Source organism: Vulpes vulpes, chromosome 1 (genome assembly GCF_048418805.1).
Source record: "Vulpes vulpes isolate BD-2025 chromosome 1, VulVul3, whole genome shotgun sequence".
In the NCBI taxonomy this organism is placed as follows: Eukaryota; Metazoa; Chordata; class Mammalia; order Carnivora; family Canidae; genus Vulpes; species Vulpes vulpes.
This window is the reverse complement of record NC_132780.1, coordinates 134,271,027-134,284,977: the sequence shown is the minus strand read 5'-3', so window position 1 is coordinate 134,284,977 and position 13,951 is coordinate 134,271,027. Positions and strand designations below refer to the sequence as shown.

General features: G+C 50.7%; 1 protein-coding gene across 2 annotated transcripts in view; it reads left to right on the top strand.

Moving 5' to 3' along the window:
- Positions 1-13,951, top strand: part of BNIP5 (BCL2 interacting protein 5) — a 48,863-nt gene that overhangs the window by 30,481 nt on the left and 4,431 nt on the right. For both annotated transcript variants that reach the window (XM_072730982.1, XM_072730974.1), the window contains 9 exons: positions 3,726-4,348; positions 5,487-5,606; positions 7,302-7,366; positions 7,630-7,870; positions 8,905-9,036; positions 9,898-9,959; positions 10,266-10,506; positions 11,376-11,507; positions 12,591-12,655. In XM_072730982.1, the coding sequence (XP_072587083.1) occupies positions 3,730-4,348; positions 5,487-5,606; positions 7,302-7,366; positions 7,630-7,870; positions 8,905-9,036; positions 9,898-9,959; positions 10,266-10,506; positions 11,376-11,507; positions 12,591-12,655 (1,677 nt within the window). In that variant the 5' untranslated portion in view covers positions 3,726-3,729. The remainder of the gene's footprint in view (positions 1-3,725; positions 4,349-5,486; positions 5,607-7,301; positions 7,367-7,629; positions 7,871-8,904; positions 9,037-9,897; positions 9,960-10,265; positions 10,507-11,375; positions 11,508-12,590; positions 12,656-13,951) is intronic.

The following is a 13,951-nucleotide window of genomic DNA, read 5'->3' as shown; positions in this document are numbered from 1 at the left end:
TGTCTCTCATGAATAAATAAATAAAATCTTTAAAAAAAAGAATATCTATTGTGCAAAGCACGGGGGTGGATAAAGGCAGCCCCAGAGTATCTCTGTGAACTGGCGCCAGAGCGGTTACAGAGAAATGGAGCCAGAGGACTACATTAGAGAATGGTACACAGATGAGGTCAGCGCAGCATTTAGCGCAACAAGAACAGCAGCACGCTTAGAAGTTGGCAAACTTCCTGCTCCCTGGTAAGTCAAGGTCAGCTCTGTGGGTTTTCTCTGGTGGGTGGCGGTTGTTTGTAACACGTCACCGGCCTGTATCACGTCTTATCAGAAGTCCTGTGATTTGCACATCGCTTGGGAGTTTCTGAGTAGGCTCGGACTTTGTTCCGAAGTCCATTTTCTGCCAAGGTCATAAACCGGTTTACAAGAATAGCTGGGTTTCTGTACAGTAGGGGTTGGCTGCAGTGTTGGGGTTACTGGTCTGGACACACCTCCGGGACAGAGTGGAATTCCCCCGGAGGCTGAACGTGGGTGGACCCCCAGGCAGAGCAGGGGCATGAAACGTGGAAAAAAGAGGAAAGAAAGAGAACATCTTGCTTTGGTGAATTCTAGATAGGCAGAATTTTACAATCAGAATGTCTGGAAAGATTTAATTTCAGCACATGTAGAATGTGGAGTGTGTGTGAAAACACAGTCCTCTTAGGGCTGAGAGATTTTAAAAGTCTGAGGACACTTTGGCCAAAGGGGGGCTCTTCTGGGGTGTCTCCCTGGGGGATGGGTGGACTTGGCCTCCTTGGCCAGCCACACTGTCTCAACTCCTGGGGCTGGCATTGGCCGATCTTTAGAGTGTGAAAGAGGAGGAGAGGTCTGAGAGGTAGGAGGAGGGTGGACTGAGCTGGGTCACGGCCGCCTAGAGAGGGAAGAGCGTATCAAATGCTGTAGCACCTTAGGGAAGGATGAGGTCCCTGGATTTGGAATTGGGAGGCCTCAGGAGATACTGGAGTCACTCTTCTCTGAGCAACACTCAGAAAGGCCTCTCCCAGCCTCAGGTGCTGCTCTAAGCTGCTGTGCTCTATCGCCTCCCTCTGGGCCCAGGGCATTGCTGCTTTGGAGAGAGGGTGGCCAAATTGAGGCAGTTTTCTTGAGAAAACATCAAGAAGGAAACCATCACCCAGTGGAATTGTACCGATGCTGTGATTAGGAGTCTCGGCGTGTCCCCTGAATGCAGGAGGAGGACACTGCGACCGTCTGACCATCCGCGATGGTGGAAACCGTTCCCATGGCAATGACAGCTTTTAAACAGATTACTGCGCCTCTTTCCCCATTAGCTGGGAAGGATGCTCCCACCCTCCCTCTGTGTTAAGCCGCCCTCCCCCTTCCCGAACAAGGGTGTTCTGTTGTGTTACGGTGGTTCGGTGGTTCACTGGTTCGGTGGTTCACTGGTTCGGTGGTTCGGTGGTTTTGTTAGCGAACTGCTTCTCGGCCAGCCCCATCCAATGTGCCCTGACCACAGGAATATATGAAAGAAGCAGAGAGAACCCTGACACCATTCAGTAAATATCTCTGGCTCAGCTTGCTTGGATCTTAAGTTAAATAAACCTTCAACCTAAATTTATCTTCTCTTAAGACCATGTGCTACTAAAGAGAGAGCAGCTCTCAGGGGAATAGAGCATTACTGTCACCACCACTTATGTGGTGCCCATTTGAAGAAGACCAGAGCATTCCCTCCGAGGGTACCACCTGTATCTGGTACATTATATCCCTAGCACCAAGCATAATTCCTGGTTTTTAGTGGGTGCTTATTGAACATTTGTTGAAAGGCATAAATGAAAAGAAAGAAAATATTCTCTTCTATGATTTCCTCTGCTCATCCCACCCCATACCACATTTCAAAAGCATGACCAGAAGGCGACCTCTGAGGCTTTTGAGAACATTACTTAATTTCCACATAAGGTACAGGTACGGAGAGCTAAAGTTTTCATATAACTCAGAAGTTCCGTTTAAGGAACATTAAACACCAAATAAAGACTTCCAAATTGCCAGCTTCCTCCCCAGCCCGTTTTATCATTTCCTGCAAGGTTGTCCATGTGGGTGCCCAGCAATGCTGCTGGTTCCCGCTGGCCTCTGGCCACCCTTCGAAGTCCCTCCTCCCCAGACCTGTGCATGAAGCAGGGAAGATATCCTGAATGCTATGGTCACCTCCAAATCTCTCTGTATTTCCCCATGCCTGTCCTCTCTCTCTTTATGTATTTTCCTCATATTCACATGGATCCCCACACATCTGAAATTGCAATTATAGGTTGTTACTTGTGCCTCTAAGCTAGACATGTGATAGGGCACACTTTAATGAATTAGTTGGTAAATGCAGGAGATATGATGTAAATAGGTAATTCTTGAATAAGGAATATGCTAAATAATACTTAGTAAATGCATGATAAAGCTGTAATTACAAAGTAGCATAGGCAGTCTGTGTATCTAAACTACATAGGAATCTCCAGGGGCTCAGATTTGGGATTCAAGACCATATTTTATTTTAGCTTCCCCCAAAGGGCAAAGGGTTTCTGAACAGCTTTGGAGGAATTGGGAAGCTACAGGACTTTCGGGTTAAAGACACACAAATTAGGTGCACTGCTCATAGTCTGGCCTGATTAAAATGGTGCCCAGGAGGAGATGATTCTTTCTATCATCTTTTCTGTGGGCAGCTACTTCCTTCTGGATGGAGAAAGGAAGGGCTCCCGCTGCTCTAAGATGGGACTGGTCCAAATATGTGTCCTGTATGTTAACTACGCAGCCAAAAATACCTATGTATTGCACAGTCTCCTAAATGTTTGTGTTGTACATTTATTCATTTGTTGAATGAGTGCTTACTGAATGTTGGGCAGTCAGGATACAGGACCTGGCAAAACAGAGGGAAGGAAGAGAGATTCAGACAATAACAATGAAACACGTGGCTGCTGAGGGAAGAAGCAGGGAGACCAGTTGGGAGGCGATTGCAATAGCCCCAGTGAGCAGAGCTGGGCCTAGCTTACCCATGGGGTGGTGGAGGAGGAGAGGAGACGGGTGGGGGTCCAGATGTGCTTTATGGAACCAACAGTCTTTGCTGATGTGGAATTAAACCACATCAGATTAGATGTGGGGAGCAAGAGGAAGCCAGGAGTCAGGATGACTTCAAATTTTTGGCCCAAGCGATTGGAGGAGCAGAGTTGCCATTTACCGAGCTGTCTTGTGAGACAGACAGGCAGGTCTCAGGCATATTTCAGATGAGGACAGTGGTACATGACCTGCCCAAAGTTCCAAGGGGCAGGACGTGGCCCCTGGCTCCAGTTATATTAGATTCCTATTGCTGCTATAACAAAATACCACAAACTCAGAGGTTTGGGGGAAATGTGAATTAATCATCCTCCAGTTCTGGCAGTGAGAAGTCCACAAGCAGTCTCAAGGGCTAAAAGCAAGTTGCTGGCAAGGCCGTGTCCTTCTGGAGGCCCTGGGGTAGTTGCAGACCGGCTGTGACATCTGGGGCATGACCTCCTATGGTTTAGTTCCCTCCTCTGGAACATGAGGACAAAGATAGCCCTTCCTCCCAGGATGGTTGAGGAATTTAAAGGAGACAATAGCATTGGGGGTTGATGGTCACTCACACGAATGGGCAGGGTGGGTCGGAGCATGCGTCGGCATGTTAGCCCACCTGCACATCTTTGGGAGGTGTCCTGTAAGGGAGCTGTTTGTTTTGTTTGTAGTGCAATGGATCATCCACGGGGACCCAAGAAGCCTCTGTCGGGGAGGAGAGCCAGGTCTCTGGAGAGGTCACACAGCCCCAAGAAGGACTCAGAGTCATGGAACTGCAAGGGCCTTTCCCTGCCCATGTCCACTCCCCCCTCCAAGAGGGTGCTTCACCAGACGGCCAGTGATGGGACCGGATGTCCCCAGAGCCCAGCTCATGGCCATGGTGCCCTGAGCCTGGAGGAGACCAAGAAGTTTCTCTCCAGTGACCAGAGGCCTCCGCAGGACACCAAGAAGGACAAGGCCCAGAAGCGGGGCCAGCAGGGGTGGCTGAAGACCATCATAAACTTCTTTCTGAGGACAGGCCCTGAGGAGCCCAAAGACAAGGCCAGCCGGAAGGCAAAGGGGAAAGAAGGCCTCCCCAAGTCTGCAGAAACCCCAGAAGCACCAGGGGACACAGCTCCCAGGAAGAAAGCCCCCGACAAGAAGGCCAGCCGCAAGAAACACAGTCACAAGAAACATGTTGCTGAAGAAACCAAGGGGGCCCAAGATCATGAGGCCGAAGGCCAAGAGACTGGGCTGCCCAACCTGGCTGCTACCCCATGCTCCAATGAGGCTGACGGGGGCCCAGCACCCAAGGGTGAGCAGACCGTGCCTGGTAACCCCCTGCCCCACCCTCAAGGGCTATGGTCCTCTAAGCGGGCTCTTCAAACCTCTCAACAGAAGGGACGTGGAAGGTGGGGCGACCATCAGGCACAGCTCCACTGTGAAATGTCTTCAAGGCAGAACAACACCATGGCAGAAAGCCTGCGGTCAAACCCCATTTCCACCACTGTTTTCTTTTAATCCATAAAATGGGGGTAATAGTTGCTCTCCACTGGGATAGCTGTGGCCCGGAGCTGGCCCATGGTCCATACATGGTGGCTGTTGTTGTTAAGTACTCTAGTTGAAGGAGCAAAGACCAGGGAGAAATGGGAAGGCAGGGAGAGAGGTGAGGAGGGGAGCCCTGCCCCAGACATCGATCCATCTGTGTGGACCATGGGTGCGGCCAGAGACGTGGAAAGAGCCAGCTGCCCAGTGCCAGTCCCACACTTGGCTATGTCAGGAATAAACTTGCTCTGTGACCTTGGGCAAGTTACGGCCCTTCTCTGGGACCTTTGATTCCTCATTTCTAAAACAAGGAAGCTGGTCCCCAAGGTGCCTTTCTTTTCTGACTCTTATGTCTGGAGTTGAATGCACTATAGGCACCTGGAGGTAGAGCACTCAAAACTCACCATGGGGTTTTTGGGTTTTTTTTGAGATTTTATTTATTTATTTGTTTATTTAGAGAGCATACATGAGTGAAGGGAGGGGCAGAAGGAGAGAGAGAGAGAGAGAGAGAGAGAATCTCAAGCAGACTTCCCACTGAGCGTGCAGCCTGACACAGGGCTCGATCCCATGATCCCAGGACCCTGAGATCATGACCTGAGTCCAATCATGACGTGAGCCCAAACCAAGAGTCAGACACTCAACTGACTGAGCCACCCAGATGACCCCAAACTCACCATGTTTTTCATAAGGAGAAGGAATGCCTGGGTTGAAGCAGCCTGTTTTCAAATGGAAACCTTGGCAGGTTTCTGATTTTTTGTTTTTGGTTAAGCCTAGAGCTGGCTACATCAGTGTCTGTCTCGCTGCAAATTCTGTCATTTTATTGTGTTCGTGAGCAAAGTCAGAAGAACGTCCCTGACACCCCCTGATCTCCCCCTCAACCCAGACACTTATTTCCATCTTTCTTCCAGGTGGGGAAGGTTCTGATCTTCCCCAGTCCTTGTGCATTGAGGATGGGGGTCCTGGAGCAGCAGAAATTTCTCCTCAAGCCACAGGTCACCAGTGGGGAGAAGACCTCAAAAACACTGACAGTGAGTCAGAATCTACAGTGTCCTCTTTCTCTGCAGTGGGGGTGGCCGATACCAAATGATTATAATGGATTGTTCTGGATGACTGCTTGGACCTTGGATGGTCCTCTCAAGATCGTGTACAGATCTTGTTCCTTCTGGGGCTTCTGGTCACATTTACTTATTTTAGAGTTTCACAGAAGGGAGTCTCAGGAATTAGAACGGCCACTGGCAAATGTTCCTGCCTTATGTGTTAATGAGCATGAGACTTTTTTTAGTCTTTTTCAATTTAGAGAAGGAGTGTGGAATAGAAGAGTATAGATTGTATATACATTGTTAAATATATGGAAGAGTGGAAGAGTTCTACAGATACTCATATATTCACAATTGTTGATGTAGGCCACCATTTGCTTCATAAATGTGTGTGTGTGTGTGTTTAATTTTGTTGCTGAGCCATTTTCAGTAAAATGATCCTTCATCCTTAAATACTTAAGCACGTCTCTCCAAGAAATGAGTACAGTCTCATGCACAACCACAATACTGTTATTGCCCTTAATAAAATCAATAGTGAATGCTCTATGAATCTAATTCCCTATAATGAATGGGCACATTTTAAAAGATATAAAACATCTCTGCATCTGTCAAACAATAACTAAAAGGCATCTAGTTGGCTATTCTGCAGGCTGTTTATTTTACACGTAAATTGTTTTGTTTTTGTTTTTTTAAGATTTTATTTATCTATTCATGAGAGACACAGAGAGAGGCAGAGACATAGGCAGAGGGAGAAGCAGGCTCCCCATGGGGAGCCCGATGTGGCACTCGATCCCAGGACCTGAGCCAAAGGCAGAGGTCAACCACTGAGCTACCCAGGTGCCCCGCAGATTGGTTTTTTCACATGAGAGGAAATTGGCTGGTTGACTGAGTCAAAATGTGCAGACAGCCCGGGGCTGGGGGAGTCTTGTTTACACCTTCTTTCATGTAAACCGCTCAGGTGACAGCTAGCAGAAGCTACTCTGAGCATACTGTCTTTGGGTCAGTTGATGAGGGTATCAAAGAAAACCATTTATGTCGTTTGTGGTTTCTCCGTAAAGACTTGGTGTGCTAGAGGTGTCCACCTGCCAGGCTGTCTGTGTTACATCTGTTGGAGTCTCTCCGTTCTCTACTTTAATTAGGCTGAGCCTCCACCATTTTCCCCACTGGAACTTTGCAGGTGGGAAGATTGGTATTAGGCTCCTAAATTATTTCCAAGCACAGTTCCTTAATGGCCTGATAGCCAACTGAGGGAAGTGGGACCGGGATTACGATTCACACTTCACAGAGAGATGAAGGCCCAGAGAGGTTAAGAGATTTACTCAAGGTCATACAGCTTGCCAAACCCAAAGCAGGTACTTATAAATCTGTAAAGGCCAAAGGAAATAGGGGGTACAGGTTGAAGCTTGACCTGAGATTGCCTGCCTAAAATTGCATGCTTTGGCCTACTGCCCTTTCCTGTGGCTCTCCAGAGTCTCTCTAGAAGGATTAGCTCCTGGGACACGATGCTTTTCCCCACGTCCGTGGGCCATGGACCTGTTTTAAGAGCTCTCTCTCTCTCTCTCTCTTTTTTTTTTAGCTCTGTCTCTTAATACAGGACTAAGTTGATCCCAGAAGTCCAAGACAGTCATTAGAAAGGGGTCTCTGTGCACATAGAAAGACTAACTGGGTGCATTCACTTTCTTCCAGAGGATACAATCATCAAGATGATAGTGGAATTTCTCCAAAGAGTGGGAGACCAGTGGGAGGAAGAGGTAAGGAGCAAAGGGTCTGTGTAAAGCCCCATCGGCTTGACCTCAACCCCCCTCCTCCTCTCCCTACTCCCCTCTCCTCCTCCTCCTCCATGCTCAAACCCTGTCTGCCCTTCCAGGCTTCAGTGCTCCCCGGCTCTGGGCTCTCTCACCTCCCTTACCTGGGGCCACCCCGAAGCACCTGGCTGCTCTTTGGTTGCTTCTCGAGGAGCTTTCCCTCTCCTCAAGGTCAGGGCCTGACTCAGTTTCCCTCATCTCTCCCACAGCAGCTTCAAGCTCCTCAGCTGCTGTTGGTGTCGCAGAACCCAGCGCCAGCTGTCAGGAAGAAATCCCAAGAGAAAAAGTCTAACTTCAAGAGAGCCTTTTCTCACAAGAAACATAGCTCAGAGGAGCCTAAGAGAGCGGGGCCTGGAGAGGTTTCCAGCCCAGAGTCCCGGCCACTCAAGAGGCCCAGCTTTCTGCCCCTGTGTGTGGGGGGCCATCAGCCTTCCACCTCTAGCAGCCCTGGTGAGCAGACTCAGAGTCACCATAGCAACACTGCAGCTGCTTCCAGTTCTGGAACCTTCTCCAGGGCTGGAATTGGCCGTTTGAAGGGCTGCCATCCCAGTTCTGACTTTTGTTCTGCTCCAAGCAGTGTGGGGAGGGCAGTGGGGGAGAAAGATCACCTCCACACGCAAGACCTCACTGCCCAGGCAATCCAGCTAAGCCCACAGCAGACACTGTTGAGGGATCCCTTAGCCATTCACATCTCTCCATCATCCAGCTTCTCTACCCTGGCAGGGGGTAGCATGTGCAGGAAGGAACTACGGCCTGGGAAGCAGGGCACCTGAACTCTGAGCTACGCTTTCTATATCATTCGCCATCCCTGTGACTGCCTCAGGCTCCTCACCTGTAAAATAAGACACTTCCGTACTACGTGTCTATACTCAATCAGTGTTCATAGCCATATTGTTATCTCCATTTTATAGATGAGAGAACTGAGGCCTGAGGAGGTAAAACAATGTGTTTCAGAGTCACATGGCCTACCAGTGTTGGAAACTGAGCTAGAGAGAAAGGATCATCCTGGGTGGCGGGGAGAAGCGCCTAGCCCAGCCACTTGGCCTGGCTGGGGGAATTTAGATTTTAAAAAGGAGGGGCAATGCTTCACACCAAATATGAGCCCCAGTGGTAGAATTTCAGGTCACAGGGGCAGGTGTCCTCATGCAGGGGGTTTCTGGCCCTGCTGGGATAATTCACACCACGGAATCAGGCCTTTCTTCTCCAAGCCAAGATGCTGGAGGAGGGATGAGGTTATCAGGGGAGGGAGGAGAGGAGGGCAGAGCCCAGGAAAACCGGTTGTTAGGAAGTACAGCGGGATAAGGGAGGCAGGTCTGGGCCCGTGCACGGGAGCCTTGACCCTGACCCACCGCTCACCTCTGCTGCATCAAGACCTTTGCACGTTCTAGCCACAGAGTGAACTTTGGAACCTCTGCTAACTTCTGCATGTGAGTCAACACCTTCACATTGATGAAACACACCCACCCTTTCTTCTTGCTTCTCAGGCTTGGAGGAACATAACATACAAGAGGCCGCATCCACAGACAGTGGGGGTCCAAGTCCCTTCGAGCTTTCCGCCCAAGCAGGAGGTCAGGAACCAGAAGAGGACGTGCAGACTAACACAGCCTTGGAATTCAGTTAGTACCCTCTCCTCTTCTTGGAGGCCTGTTGGAAATTATCTGATCCGACCCTTCTACATGTAGAAGAGAAACTGACCCAGAGAGAGACAGTGACGTGGCCTTGACTTCCTCTGAGCACAGCTGGCAGGGGGCAGTGTGGCGTCCGGGGCACTCAGCATAGTTAATAAGCTACCGAGAGCTAATTAATGTTAGCTGCCCTTTGTTGTTATTATTGGTGTGGCCATGGGGCCCAGCTTGAGGACAGGGCCTCAGCAGAAGTCCAGAGGGTAGGACAGAGGCAGGGGCTGTGGGGGAGAAGTGCAACAGATGGCCGCTGCCGGCTGCCGGGATGCTTACTGTTTCCTTGCCATCGGCAGGGCCGAGGATGGGGTCGTACAATCACTGTCAGTTCTGTGCGTCTGGAGATGGTTTAAAGATCCCCTTCCCCCCCACACCCCTCCTGCCTTGTTTGCTCTTCACAGAAAACGTGCCTTGAAGGGGAATTGAGGAGGGCCCCTGTTCTAAGTAGGAGAGGAAGGCGGTGCTGGGCGAGGGGACCAGGCCTTCCCAAATGGCCTCGAGGCACCTTCTCCTGGAGGCAGGGCCTCCACAGGGAACGTGGCACCTATAGGCGCTCACTGACCAACGGAGAAATGAACATATTCCCAGGGCACCAGCTCTGCCCTCAGGCCACTTCTGAGGAATCTACCGGTGTCCTCAGGGCCCGGCCTGGGACACCGGACAAGGGCAAGCTCGTTAGCAGCCTGGAGACCTGTCAGATTCACCCAGGGAGCCACTTGGGCCTTAGGAAATGAGGACAGACCATAGATAAGCTTTTCTCTACCCTCGAGTGTAAGCCGCCATTTTGCTCTTTTTTAGAAGAATTCATCCAGAAGATCATTGCCCTACTCCCGGATGCAGAGGAGCAGTGGGGAGCGAAGGTGAGGCCGACGTTCCCAACCCTTGCTGGGGACACCCCCACCCCTGCCTGGCATAATAACTTCGCTGCCCCTCCCCCAATTCTCCATCTTTCCAGAGCCCACCTCCAAGCCTTTGGCCTTCCTGAAGCCAGCTTCCCCGACCCCCATGGCTTCAGGCCACACTCGCGCTGGCCAGGCTGCACCCACACCCTCTGGTCTACACGGGGTCTCCGTGTGATTCAGTGGGGGCTGGTCTCTTTCCCCAGCTTGCTTGCAATCTCCTCAAGGTCGGGGGCCCTGACTCAGTTTCTCTCATCTCCCCCACAGCAGCTTCAAGTCCAGGAACCAGAGGTGGCTGTAGAAAACCTGTCCCTACCCTACAGACGGAAATCCCACGAGAAAAAGAGCAGCTTCAGAAAAGCCTTTTCTCATAAGAAACATGGCTCCAAGGACCAGAAGAGAGCTGGGGCTGCAGGTGCCACCAGCCCAGAGTCCCGGCCGCACAGGAGGCCCAGCTTTCTGCCCCTGTGTGTGGGAGGCCACCAGCCCTCCACCTCCAGCAGCCTTGGTGAGCAGCCCCAGCATCACCATGGCAACAGAGGCTGCCTCTGGCCCCGGGCTTCCTTCAGAGCAGGCTAGGCCAGCTGTGTGACCTCTGCTTCAAGCTTGATTCCACTCTCTGGCTCTCTGCTCCAATGAGGTGGGGAGGTGTGGGAGGGCTGTCGAGAGAGGGGGTGCTGATTGCCAGCTGGACCCACCACCCACGATGCAAGCCTTCCCTTCCCCCACCCACAAACACACAAATACTTAAAATCAAATGCAGTCGGAGAGCAGTGCATGGGTTGATCAGCTGGGTGCATCTGACTCACCCGAAAGCTAATAGAAAACCACAGAGACCTGGGTGTGATGAAGTAGGATATGGCCAGGGCCTTTTTTACTCCTCCGAAGCATGAGGTATACAGTGATTCCCTTGACATGTATGGAGGGCCCACTACATGCTACTGTCCCACATGTTATCTCACTTAAACCACTTACAACCAGTGAAGTCAGCCTTGGTATTTCCATTTGACAGATGGAGAAAGTGAGGTTCATGCAGGGGAAGTGACTCGGCAAAGCCTCACAGAGCAAAGGGGATGTGGGCTCATCTGGTGGGATCTGTGGACAGGCCTGCTCTGTTTCCTCCTGCATTGTGAGGAGGGAGGCAGAGGGGGCTGGTGGCAGAAAATAAGAATATTTCTGGAGGGGGTAGAGAAGGCGCTGTGAATGCCTTTGAGGCGGGCGCTGGAGGTCTGGGGGCTCCCTGAGGAGCCCAGGGAAGCAGGACCCCTCTGGGGCCAGTGCCTTTGGACAGCTTCTTGTCAGAACCTGGACCTGGATATGCTTGTGGATTTGAGACAGGTGCAAAACATGCTCACACCATCTCCTTTCTGCCCTCAGATCTGGACGGTGTCGAGTTCCGGGAGTCCTTGCCCACCGAAGGGGCACCTGTTGGGCCCTCAGATGGACCCTCCCAGACCAGAGGCCATAAGCCAGAGGAGGGACCACAGCCAGATGAAGTGTTCGAATCTAGTTAGTACCACCCTACTCTCTCCCGGGGCGGGCGGCTGCTGTGGGGCTTCGGTTTGCGTGGGTCTCAGAGGGTGACTTCGAGTAGGGTCTGAGAGGGCTACTGACAAATACCCCAGGAGACTCTAGCAGGCTGGGGAGGAGGCAGCCTTGGCCTTTCAACTGGGGCTCCTGGGGCCGAGTTGCAGGTGAGGTAGAGAACACCTGTCTTTCTGTGGGATGTAAATTCACCCACCCTGCTCCACTGGTTTGCTCGAATGTTTCATATAACATTCCCGGCTTGCTCTGGGTCTCATAACCAGTGGTGTTCTGGCAAACAGAATGAGGGTGGGTGTGGTGGGGGAGCCCTGATATGTAGCTTTTGCAGATTTTCGTGGTGTAAGTGTCTCCACCATGGCTGATTTCAAGCTGCCAACTGTTGATGATGAAAGGTCTGCAAATATTCAGAATATTTGCGATTGGATCTTGGTAGGATCAGACAAACGCATGTGGCCATTTACAGCCCCGCCTGGTGGACGCGATCCTGTTACATCCATGGCTGTGGCATCTCCCCATCCCTGCTTTCTAATTAGCTGCTCCTGGTCCCAACTCCCATTCGTGACCATGCTACTCTATAGCCTGGATAGGAGACATTGGGTGATCTCAGTTTCCACATTTGTAAAAATGGAGCTGAGGTGAGGCTCGACTGGCCAAAGTCTTTTCAATTCCTATAAAGCAAACTCAAATAAAGCTCTCATGCTCCAGCCCTAGTTTTGGAGAAGATTTTTCTTTGCCCTTCAAAACTCATCTGTGTACTGTGTTTTTTTTTTAATTTTTTTTAAATTTTTATTTATTTATGATAGTCACAGAGAGAGAGAGGCAGAGACACAGGCAGAGGGAGAAGCAGGCTCCATGCACCGGGAGCCCGACGTGGGATTCGATCTCGGGTCTCCAGGATCGCGCCCTGGGCCAAAGGCAGGCGCCAAACCGCTGCGCCACCCAGGGATCCCTGTACTGTGTTTTAGAGACAAAATACCGTCTGTAGTGGGAGGGTGTGTTGTTGCAGAACTTGTCAATGGCCTCTGAATCGTTCTTTATTTTCTGTAGAGGAGGTGATCATTCAGAGGCTGGCGGACCTTCTCCAGGAAGTGGATGGCCAGTTAGGGGAGCAGGTAAGGACTACTCAGTACCCCCAAGGCTGGCCCCAGGGGCCTCATAACCCACAACTCAGGCCTGAATTCAATCCCCATCTCTACATCCAGGTGACCTTGGGCATGTCCCTTAAACTCTCTGAGTCTTGGTTTTCTCTTTTGCAAAATGGGGGGTACATACCTACTTGACAAAGTTTAGTGCATATATAGAAAATGCCAGGCACATAGCAGATGAGATAAATGTTAGCTTAATATAATGTCTATGCGGCTCACCCCGCCCTCCAGGACCTCCCCAATCCAAATCCCCCTTGAAGTTCAACTCATGTTCACACCTCCCTTGAAGCCCCTTTCCCTGGGCCTGCCAGTCCCATTGATCTTGTCCTCTACTAGCTTTCTTTTCACTCTGTGTTGGCACACATTTCAGCATCTTTATGATCAGCAGTTGTTTCAAGCTTTTAGATTTTGCCTCTCCTGCCAAAGAGCCAATAACAGAAAGTTCTCTTGTTGAAAATCTCACAGTCAACTTGGAGAAACAAACACAGATCACATATGAAGCAATAGATATGAACCCAGATCACAGATGAGTCATGAGCATAGGGACACTGTGAGTGTCTCACCTTACCATCACAGTGCTCACTGGCCCAGCTCCCCACTGCCAGCACCTGCATCCTTTTGCCTGAGGACTGGCCCCTAGAATCATTTTACCATCCACACAGTAGGCCAGAATGATCACCCCCCACCTTCTGAGGAGCAGCCCATGGCTTCTGGGAGCTGGTGTATACATACTTTAGCTTCCTTGCCCCTTGAGAGGATAACTCTGAGGAGTGTGCTCTATGTTGACTCCTGGAGTGGCCAGCGAGGACCAGGCTCAGTAGCTAACCTCTGTGGACCTCCTTCCCATCCTTGTCCTGGATCTTCATCCTCCGTTGGTGTTTTGCAGCATCACTGACCACATAAACCAACTGCACTTAAGCCCTTGTCTCTGGGGGAACCCAACCTAGGACATTTAGGTATTAAGAGGAAGCAACTTAGAGTAGGAACTTAAATCCATCCAACATCTACTCTGCATGAAACATTTTACATAAACCATCTCACTTAATCCCTTTCCCCGAACAACGCTGAGTGTGGGTGGGGGTATTATTACCACCATTTTACCCACAACTGAACTGAGGCTCAGAGAAATCACACAGCTAGTAAATGCTACTTAAGCATCTGTTATACAAAGACCTGCACATTCTTCCTGTTCCATGTTGTTCTGCTGCTTGGAGTTGAATCTTGCGGAACAGATTCTGAGAGGCTGGGGGTGGTGGAAGCATT